Here is a 10,225-nt window from a genome sequence, read left to right as displayed (position 1 = left end):
AGAGAGATAGAAACATCAACGAGAGAGAAACTTCATCCATCGGCTGCCTCCTGCACGCCCCACCCTGGGGACCGAGCCCGCAACCCAGGCATGTGCCCTGACCGGGAGTCGAACCCTGACCTCCTGGATCATGGGTCAGTGGGCAACCACCGAGCCACACCAGCAGGGCCGGGAGTTTTTGAAGGTGGAGGTGCTCTCTTTCGCACCTGGCCCCCCATTTCCCAGGCCCCAGGTTCTCCCTGTGCGTTTCTGGGGAAACCCAGGCCCAGCCCTGCCCCCCTCAGAGCTGCCCCCTTGGCTGGAGAGGCCACACTGATCCTGCTGTTGTCCCCAGAGGTGGCCGGCAGGTTCCTGGTGTCCGAGGCCTCCACGCACCTGCTGGTGCTCAGCATGGAGCGGCGGCTGCCCCCCAACAGCGAGCTGGTGCAGGCTGTGCTGCGCCTCTTCCAGGAGCCGGTCCCCGAGGCCGCGCTCCGCAGGCACGAGAGGCTGTCCCCTCGCAGCGACCTGGCCCGGGTCACCATCGAGTGGCTGCACGTCCGTGCTGATGGCTCCAACCGCACCTCCCTCATTGACTCCAGGTGGGGAGGTTGCCCGGGGGTGCTGGGGGGAGAGGGTAGAGGAAAAGGGGAGGACAGGAGGGGGCGAGCAGGGGGTCTATCTCGGGGAGAGGGATGGGAGGCGGTGGGAGGGGCTTCCCGGGCCCCACTACTCAGAGCCCGGGTCCCGCCTGTGTCGCAGGCTGGTGTCCATCCACGAGAGCGGCTGGAAGGCCTTCGACGTGACCGAGGCCGTGAACTTCTGGCAGCAGCTGAGCCGGCCCCAGGAGCCGCTGCTGCTGCAGGTGTCAGTGCAGCGGGAGCACCTGGGCCCGCTGGCCTCCAGCGCCCACAGGCTGGTCCGCTTTGCCTCCCAGGGGCCTTGGGACGGCGCGCAGGGCGAGCCCCAGCTGGAGCTGCACACCCTGGACCTCGGGGACTTCGGGTAGGTCCTGCGGGGAGGAGTGGGGTCACCGGGCGGGTGAGCAGACAGCCCAGGAGGCCAGCCATCCCCACTGCATGTCCGTTTCTAATGGTGAAACTTTTTATTCAAACATTTTATTGAAAAACATCTTCAGATATTTTCAATGGGTTTTTATGTTGTCATTGACACACATTATTCCAATCATCTAATTTCATTTTACCCTTTTCCATGATTAATTCTTTTTTGTTAAATATGTTTTTATTGATTTTTAGAGAGAGAGGAAAGGAGAGGGAGAGAGAGATAGAAAGATCAATGATGAGAGAGAAACATCATCCATTAGCCACCTCCTGCATGCCCCCTACTGGGGATCAAGCCCACAACCTGGGTATGTGCCCTGACTGGGAATTGAACCAGTGACCTTTTGGTTCCTGGGTGGACACCCAGCCAGGCACCCATAATTAAGTCTTTGAAAACTATTAGCATGAGCTGCTGCTAAGTTGAACAGCTTTCCCCTGACACCCTGGATTCTTCATGGAGTCCCAGGCCTGAGGAATCACACAGCCTGCGTTCCATGGAGCTCTTCCTGCCATGGCTGCAGGGCCTCTGGCATGTCGCTTCACACCTTTGGGTCCCCGCGTCCTCAGGGTCATAGGGATAACGCTGGACCCTCACTGAGGTGTATGTCAGGATACAGGCAGGTGCCAGCTGAGATGACATGTGAAGTCCCTCGTTCAGTGCCTGGAATACTAGGAGACCTTTAACAAACAGGAACTCATTTATGTTTTGGATGTTTATTCATTCACCATTTATCACACACATGCAGCTTTTTTAACATCACGGGAGATGCATCGCACGTCTCCCTCCCAGATGCCCCACCGGGCCCCGCCCTGGGTCCCCTGACCTCAGTCCTCCCAACTGACCTCTGCCCCCGCCTCTCCTTGCCCCCCACAGAGCTCAGGGCAACTGTGACCCCGAGGCCCCAGTGACCAAGGGGACCCGCTGCTGCCGCCAGGAGATGTACATTGACCTGCAGGGGATGAAGTGGGCCGAGCACTGGGTGCTGGAGCCCCCGGGCTTCCTGGCCTATGAGTGCGTGGGCACCTGCCAGCAGCCCCCGCAGGCCCTGACCTTCAAGTGGCCGTTCCTGGGGCCGAGGCAGTGCATCGCCTCGGAGACCACCTCGCTGCCCATGATCGTCGGCATCAAGGAGGGCGGCAGGCTCCGCGCCCAGGTGGTCAGCCTGCCCGACATGCGGGTGCAGAAGTGCAGCTGCGCCTCGGACGGGGCGCTCGTGCCAAGGCGGCTGGAGCCGTAGGGCGCTGGGCACGGCCACCGTGGGGCTTGACGTGGGCGCTTCAGAAGTGTCCCAGGTACCAGGAGAGACGGGGGTTGCTGATGGGCAGATGCTCTGTGCTCTCTGAATTCGCTTCCTCTGACCATTCAGCTCACCTCCTAATATTCGCTCCCCAGGAACAAGACTCCCTGGTCACCGGGCAGCCTGTCCAGGCTTCTCTCTCCTTCGTATTATCCGCTGCACTATATCCTAAGCACTTACCTGTGTAGGTTCTGTAATCTATGAGCGGAAACGCCCATTTGCCATTGTTGCCCTCTCCCAGGAGCTGGGCTGAGCTCTGGTATGGGCTAGAGATCCAGCTGCCACTCCGGGCTTCAAACCGAGGCTCAAGTATGGGTTGTGCGTTCTCGTCTCAGATACGGAGGGCATTTTGCAAGAAAGAAAGAAAACGCATTTTATTCTGTGTTTTTATATTTTACCAAGAAGCCTGCCCGTTGTTGAGGAAACAGAACGTTCTAGAGGGACAAGGTTAACGTGATGAGAAAACGAAGGAAAGAGCTACAAGAAGACATGGTCAAGGTCTCAGTTCAGAAGGACAGGAAGCTAGGACTGACATGCATTCAGATTCCAGGTGCCCGTCCGCTTAGAATGGAAGCCGAAATCTTGTCATTGTTGTCGACGTGTTTACTCTTTTCAATTCGACTTGCGATCAAATAAGAAAATCTGGTCATCAGTACTACAGTAATGTGGTCACTCCTGTAACTGTTGGGGCAGGTACGGGGAGCAAGTGTTGAAATTGTTGGCTATCACACTTTAGAACAGTGGTTCTCAACCTTCTGGCCCTTTAAATACAGTTCCTCATGTGGTGACCCCCAACCATAACATTATTTTCGTTGCTACTTCATCACTGTCATGTTGCTACTGTTATGAATCGTCATGTAAATATCTGATATGCAGGATGGTCTTAGGCGACCCCTGTGAAAGGGTCGTTCGACCGCCAAAGGGGTCGCGACCCACAGGTTGAGAACCGCTGCTCTACAGCTTCCTAGACATTTTCCCAGGCAGGGCTGAAAGCCACAACTGCTGGCTGTTGGGAAAGCGTGGCCTAGGGGCGCCCTCTGCTGGCCCGTTTTGCACACAGATCGCTTTCTCCTGGTTCCTGGAAAGTGCCACCCGGGAGCCTAGTGGGTTTGGGTTCTGCCTCCCCGCGGGGAGCACGGGGCCACGGCCCCCCAGCTGAAGAGCCCCGTCTGCTGCAGGCATCCTGTCGGCTCACAAGATCATCGCCAGCTCCCCGGACATGGACCTGCCCACGGTGTCCGCGCTCAGGGTAGGTGCGGCCGAGGGGGGAGGCCCAGGAGGGTGGCCTGAGTCGCTGGAGCCCCCGAGCTGGTCATCAGCCGCCTGACTACCCCCCAACCCCCCACATCTGTAGCATCAGGATCCTCCGCCTCCCCCCAGGCCAACAGACGGGGATTCAAATGCAAGCACTGGGGCGGTTAGATTAATTGAAATATTTGCGCATGGAAAGCATCTGGCTCGTAGGAGGTTCCCAGCAAATATGGGTTTGTCTTCATGGACTGTCTGCGTGTCCTTAGGGCACTTTGAGCCTCAGTTGTCCCTATAAAAATGGAGAGCGCAGTAGCCACTTTGCTGAGTTAGTGAGGCAGGAAGGAGCCAGGCATGGTAGCTGTTCCTCTCTCTCTGCAAAGAGCATTCCCAGTCTTCAGCCCACACCTGGGCCGTGTGGGAGGGGAGGACCAAGGAGGCAGATGACAGGCAGCGTCTGTGCGGAGGATGGCTGGTGCTCCCAGCACCGGAGTCCCGCAGGGAGGGGTGCCTGCAGCCCGCCCTGGACCGCACGGACGCCAGATGGGTTAGGGCCTGTGTCACTTCCCAGCCCTGGAGATTTCTTACCTGGCACAGGGGTGCCTGGCCTGGCAGACGCCGGTGGGGATGTGGGACAGCCGGTTCCTGGTTGCCATGGAGACGCGGGTCCATGCTCTGCACCTGTGCTCCCTTGCCCAGTAGTAGCATGTGCCAGTGGGGTTAGGCCAGGGGTGGGCAAACTTTTTGACTCGAGGGCCACAATGAGTTCTTAAACTGGACCGGAGGGCCGGAACAAAAGCATGGATGGAGTGTTTGTGTGAACTAATATAAATTCAAAGTAAACATCATTACATAAAAGGGTACGGTCTTTTTTTTTTTTTTTTTTTTTAGTTTTTTTCATTTCAAATGGGCTGGATCTGGCCCGCGGGCCGTAGTTTGCCCACGGCTGGGTTAGGGGCAGACCCTAAGGGACAAGGCAGGGCATTCCCAGCTGCGGCTGGCATAGGCGTCTCCGCAGGGGTTCAGCTGCTCCCTGGGAGGGCCTGTGCCCGGCGAGGCCGCCCTCACCCGCACTGTGAGCAGGCAGTTTCCTCCCGCAGAAGTTGGGGGTGAACCTGACCCGGAGCAACAAGGAGACGGTCAGGCATAGCGACGTCCTATTCCTGGCCGTGAAGCCGCACATCATCCCCTTCATCCTGGACGAGATCGGGGCCGACGTCCAGGCCAGGCACATCGTGGTCTCCTGTGCCGCCGGCGTCACCATTAGCTCCGTGGAGAAGGTGCCGGGCTCAGCTCCCGGGCGCGGTGGGAGGGGCGGGGGGCCGCTCGCAGGAGCCGTGCCCTAGCAACTCCCTCGCCCTCTTCCTCCCTGCAGAAGCTGACGGCCTTCCAGCCGGCCCCCAAGGTGATCCGCTGCATGACCAACACGCCCGTGGTGGTGCGGGAGGGCGCCACGGTGTACGCCACGGGCACGCACGCCCTGGTGGAGGACGGGCAGCTCCTGGAGCAGCTCATGAGTAGCGTGGGCTTCTGCACGGAGGTGGAGGAAGACCTGATTGACGCCGTGACGGGGCTCAGCGGCAGCGGGCCCGCCTACGTGAGCCCTCACTCCCTCACATCGGCTTCCTCAGCCTCCTGGGGACTCGGAGCAGGCTGGGCTGGCAGGCTGCGGGGGCCGGGGGGCCCCCACCTCTGGGGAGCTGGTGGGGGACACTGGTCCTGGGCTCTAGCTCCAGTCATCGGGGAAAGCAGGCCCTCGGGGGTGCCCTTGAGTGCCTGCTGCCCCGAGACTCACCGAGTGTCTCCACAGGCGTTCATGGCCCTGGACGCGCTCGCTGACGGTGGGGTGAAGATGGGCCTCCCGCGGCGCCTGGCGATCCGGCTGGGGGCCCAGGCCTTGCTGGTTAGTACCTTCCCTCTGCGTGTTCTGAGCCAGGGCGTGGCCTGGGGGCGGGGGGTGTCGTGTGGGTCAGTGAGTTGGGGCAGGGCTTGGTGCGGAAGCTGGGGCAAGGCCTGGGGAAGGTGTGTTCCTCTCACTTCCCGCTTGTGCTCCAGGGCGCTGCCAAGATGCTGTTGGACTCGGAGCAGCACCCAGGCCAGCTCAAGGACAATGTCTGCTCCCCCGGGGGCGCCACCATCCATGCCCTGCACTTCCTGGAGAGCGGGGGCTTCCGCTCCCTGCTCATCAACGCCGTCGAGGCCTCCTGCATCCGCACACGGTGGGTCTCTCTCCTCCGCCCAGGCCCCCGTTCCCAGCCGGCCCCTGGGCTGGGCTGAACCAGTCGTCTTTGGTCCCATTCGCCATGTTGGAACCTGTGCTGTTCGTAGCCACCACTTAGTAGCTGAAGGTTTGCAGGCCTTACGTCATTTAGTTCTCCCCACAGTTCCATTGTCGGGATCAGCTTTGATTGGTGGGTGAGGAGGCTGAGACTCGGACAGTTTTCCCCATGCCAAAGGGCTAGTAAGTGATGGACACAGGGTTCAGCTTCAAGTTCATGACTTCAAACCCTGTGACTCTCCACACTGTCTCTCTCCCCTTATGATCACAGACACACTTGGTGCCCTACATCTAGGTAGTAACCCATCGTTAGTTAAAGAGCACGTCCAGCCCTCGCCAGTTTGGCTCAGAGGATAGAGCGTCAGCCTGCAGACTGAAGGGTTCTGGCTTCAATTCCTGTCAAGGGCATGTACTTTGGTTGCAGGCTCGATCCCCGACCCTGGTTGGGGTTCTTGCAGGAGACACCCACTCGATGCGTCTCTGTCACATCGATGTTTCTCTCTGTCTCTCCCCTTCCCTTCCACTCTCTGAAAAATCAATGGAAAAATATCCTAGGGGGAGGATTAACGAAAAAAGAAAAAAGGAGAGGAAAAGGCAGCGCGAGGAGAGGTCTAAGAAGGTGGGGGAGTGTTTGGTGTGTAGGGCTTCTAATTTGGGGTGGTATCCAGTCAGCAAGGGTGGGAGTTATGTGGGTGGGGAAGCCTTGAGACGGTCTGGCTCCAGGGTTTAATGCCTCCCTCCTCCTCCCCTCTCGGGCGCCGTCTCCAGAGAGCTGCAGTCCATGGCCGACCAGGAAAAGGTCTCCCCAGCCGCCCTCAAGAAGACCCTGCTGGACAGAGTGAAGCTGGAGTCCCCGACAGTGACCACGCTGACCCCCTACAGCTCCGGGAAGGTCCTCACCAGAAACCCGGCCCCGGGAGGCAAGAAGGACTAAGGTAGCCCCCGCCCCTCGGTGACAGGGCCCTCGCCCGAGAGGCCGGGCAGGGTGAGAACAGGCTCAGCCGTCTCCAGATCCTTGTGTAAAAGCTCCTTAAATCTGTTCAGACCAAGCAGCCCTCGTCGGAAGATGCTGGGCAGGGGCGGTAGATGCTAGAAGCCAGGTGAACCCCACACATTCCCACTGTGGTCCCCCACCGGGAGCCCAGAGCAGCGTCAGTGTGATGCCACGTCAAGGAGGTGAGGGGCGCAACACACGACAAGGGCATCCTCTTTGCATGAGCGCAAGCAGCTTGGAATTGTCCGCAGCAGGAACGCACAGGGTGAGACTGTGCTGCACTGACAAAGTATGATTCGGTCCCGCTAAGTTTAGCCGCTTTAATAAAGTTTTATTTTTTATTACCCCCGCTTTTCTGCTTTTGCTCTGCTTCGTTGTAAGTCATGGTTCTAGAGGACTCGAGGCCCTGTGTCTGTGGGGAGCACTGTCTGAGGCTCGAATGCACTAGGCCTGCTGGCAGCTGCCCAAGGTGACAGGAGGCCACCCCCTTCCAGGCCTAAACCCACCCACATACCTTTACTGAGAACCTCCCAACTGCCAGGCCCTGGCTGATGCCTTGGTGCGCACACGGGGCTCAGGCGAGCCCTTCCCCTCGAAGCTTCGCCCAGGTCTGGCCGGGGCCAGCTTTGACTGAAGGTGGCTGTGGCCCCGGTCCTCCAGGAAGACGGGGAAAGGGTCCCCTCTTGGAAAACAGTTCTGGTATCTCTTCCTTGGACCTCGGGCCTGCCCTCCCAGCGCCCTCCTCCTCAGTGGGCTGGCTGGCCCTGGGCTGGCAGAGCCAGAGGTTGGCATCCGGAGGAGGTCCAAGGCCCCAGTGTGCCCGGCTCTGGGCAGAGGTTTCAGAGCTGTGCAGTGTCTCCCCAGATGCCCGAGCCTCGGGAAAGCAGCTGAACGCCCCCTGCAAGCATTTTAGGAGAAAGGCTGCTGTTGAGGGTAGCGCAGCGTTTCGAATAAACGTGCCAAGTGTCCCGTGAGGCCTCCGTGCACCCTAGTCAGTAACACCCTGGCCTTGTCCCGAGTTGCACAGGGGCCGAGGACAGATGTGGACGCAGAGAGATGAGGAAAAGACGGGAAGGCAGAGGAAAAGGCAGCGCGAGGAGAGGGAGGGGCTGACCAAATACCCCTCCCCAGCCTCCTCCCCCTGGAGCAGGCCTCAGTCCCCATTTCATAACTCACTCCTCTCAGCACCCCAAAGCTCTGGCCCCACTGCGCGCAGTAGTTACTTTGGGGCAGTGGGATTGCGGTTGGCGTCCCACTTGATTTTTTCCTTTATTTTACTTTAGATTGCCGGTTGCCACACGTAGGTATCAGCTCCATAGTTAGAAGGTTAAAAAAATGTCTCCACTGCTCCCCATTGGCCACGCGGGAGCACAAACACACCAGGCTTCATCCGTGTCCCTAGGTAACCGTTGCTAAGCAACGCTCCGAGGGGCACTGGAGAGCCTGACTGCACTCCCCTGCTGTCCACAGCCGGGTGGCCCTGCCACAGCACCCCTCCCCCCCCTTTCTGCAGCCCACACACTGCAGGCAGGGGGGCGGGTGTGTGAGCAGCTAAGCAACTAGGGGAGCTGGGTCAGGACCCCAGCCTCCGGAGTCCAAGTCCTCCTTCCGGGTTCCCTCCCAGGCGTCTCGGAGACGAGCTCTGAAGGCAGCAGGCGGCTCCCTGCGCAGCAGGCCCCAAGGAAAGTTGGTCCTGGAGGCCCAGCTCTGTCCCGGCCCCACTGGCCGGCTGCAGAGGGAAGGCTCGCCTGCACCACTAGAGGGCGCCAGGCACTAACCAGTGAGAGCCCCAGGCCCACCAGCGGGGCTACAGCAGCCAGGGTGCGGGGTCCAGGGGAGAAACCCTACCCCGCTGGGTGCCTCGCGTGCCAGCTGGGTGCTCCACATGCCAGCTGGGTGCCCGCGTGCCAGCTGTGGCAGGTGATTCGTGTGTTCACAAAGCAGAGCAGCTTAGCGTTGGTTAGCAATGGGGGTCATTTTTTTTTTTTGTGGGGGACAGCACTTCCCCTCTGCCCCTCGCCACCCTCTCGGCCATCCCAGGAGGGCAAGGTGGGTGGCCACCCTCCTGGCTGCCCCCACACCTGGGCCCTCCCGGGCGTCCAGGGCTGAGGAAGGTCATCTGATGGGTAAGGCCAGTCTTGCTCAAGAGGCCTTGAGAGATCTGTCACTGGTCACTTGACCTTGGGCCACCGACCTACTTACCCTCCAGGAACTTACCTGCAAATGAGGACAATGGCAGCCCCCACCCACCCCACCAGGCGAGCTTATTAGGGGCTGGGCTGCTGTCTGGCGGGAGGGGAGGATGGAGTGAGGAGGGCGTGTGGAGACCGAGGCTGCCGTGGATTTTATGGGCATCGCTAAGGAGCTGGGGGCTCAGAGAAGGGGGCTGGGAGACCGGCCCCAGAGCCAGGGCCGGGTGGAGCCAGAGCTCTGGTCTGGGTCACGCGAGCCCTGTCCCCGGGCATCCCTGGCTCCAGACCTGGTTCTCAAAAAAATTATTTTTTATTGATTTTAGAGAGAGAGGAAGGGAGAGGGATAGAGGGATAGAAACATCAATGAAAGAGAAACATTGATGGGCTGCATCCTCCTGGGGATGGAGCTCGCAACCTAGGCATGTGCCCTGATCGAGAATGGAACCAGGGACCTGTTGGTTCATGGGTCGCACTCAACCACTGAGCAATACCGGCCAGGCTCAAAATCTTTTAAAGGAAGGGAAATGGAGAGGAAATGCATGTATTGAGCTCTCTTTCCAATCTTATTACCCTCAGCTCTTCAAAACGCTCCCTCTGTCTGGACCCCAGACATACCCTAACTACGCTCCCCACTGTTTCTGCTCACCCCATTGCCTCCCCTGGAAATGCCGCCTTGCCTTTCTGGCCTCTCTCAGTGTGGCAGATCCTCGCCTCCCACCTAAATCCCGCCCAGAGCGTCTGCCCCTCAGCACGAGAGCCACCACCTGGCAGGACCCCGCTGGGGGGCGGGAGGGGAGAACAACATAGATTGTTAAATTGAATGGAGCTGATTGTGGCCCGAAGCCAACATTCCCGGGTGTCCAGGGAGACAGGTGAAAAGCCGAGATGATTGTCAATGGATGTGTATTTATTTAGATCTTATTACGGGCACATAAAATGCAACTTACTCATGTGTCAGGACCCTCCATGGGAAATGGAGGCCCAGGTCAAGAGAAGGCCCAGGGGTCGCGGGGGGCAGGGAGGTAGGGAGGGTGGAGAGAGAAGCCAGCCTTCCTGCACAACCCGGTACTTGCTCAGCCGCGTGAGGACTGCACAGGATGAGGTGTGAGAAGCACCTGACAGCCCTACTCACGTGCATCCGTCCGTGCCTTCACTCGGCCCGCAAACGTGGAGCC

General features: G+C 59.4%; 2 protein-coding genes across 3 annotated transcripts; both read left to right on the top strand.

Annotated features, from left to right (window-relative positions):
- Positions 1–114: 114 nt before the first annotated feature.
- On the top strand, positions 115–3,124 carry LOC102243266 (left-right determination factor 1; the record flags this gene model as incomplete). The annotated part of the gene is made up of 3 exons (XM_014539921.1): positions 115–581; positions 742–984; positions 1,915–3,124. Coding segments are annotated over 3 exons (1,074 nt in total), but the record flags the coding sequence as incomplete, so codon positions are not given.
- Positions 3,125–3,451: 327 nt separating this feature from the next.
- On the top strand, positions 3,452–7,202 carry PYCR2 (pyrroline-5-carboxylate reductase family, member 2). 2 transcript variants are annotated; one of them, XM_014539966.1, is made up of 7 exons: positions 3,452–3,587; positions 4,687–4,866; positions 4,962–5,183; positions 5,397–5,489; positions 5,642–5,805; positions 6,633–6,799; positions 6,951–7,202. In XM_014539966.1, the coding sequence occupies exons 1-6, from the start codon at positions 3,558–3,560 to the stop codon at positions 6,796–6,798; spliced, it is 855 nt and encodes a 284-aa protein (XP_014395452.1). In that variant the 5' UTR covers positions 3,452–3,557; the 3' UTR covers position 6,799; positions 6,951–7,202. The 2 variants fall into 2 exon arrangements, with proteins under 2 accessions (XP_014395452.1, XP_014395451.1); XM_014539965.1 differs by having other exon boundaries at positions 3,453–3,587; positions 6,909–7,202.
- Positions 7,203–10,225: the final 3,023 nt, after the last annotated feature.

The sequence above is a fragment of the Myotis brandtii genome, unplaced genomic scaffold (genome assembly GCF_000412655.1).
Source record: "Myotis brandtii unplaced genomic scaffold, ASM41265v1 scaffold231, whole genome shotgun sequence".
NCBI classification, from domain to species: Eukaryota; Metazoa; Chordata; class Mammalia; order Chiroptera; family Vespertilionidae; genus Myotis; species Myotis brandtii.
Note: the sequence above shows the minus strand (reverse complement) of the source record. Positions and strands in the feature narration are given on the sequence as shown.

Bases quoted from the DNA above. Each gene is read 5' to 3' on its own strand.
- PYCR2 (XM_014539966.1), top strand. From the start codon at position 3,558: ATGGACCTGCCCACGGTGTCCGCGCTCAGG. The intron at 4,867-4,961 runs GTGCCGGGCTCA...TCCTCCCTGCAG, and splicing joins CCATTAGCTCCGTGGAGAAG to AAGCTGACGGCCTTCCAGCC. The intron at 5,806-6,632 runs GTGGGTCTCTCT...CGCCGTCTCCAG, and splicing joins GCCTCCTGCATCCGCACACG to AGAGCTGCAGTCCATGGCCG.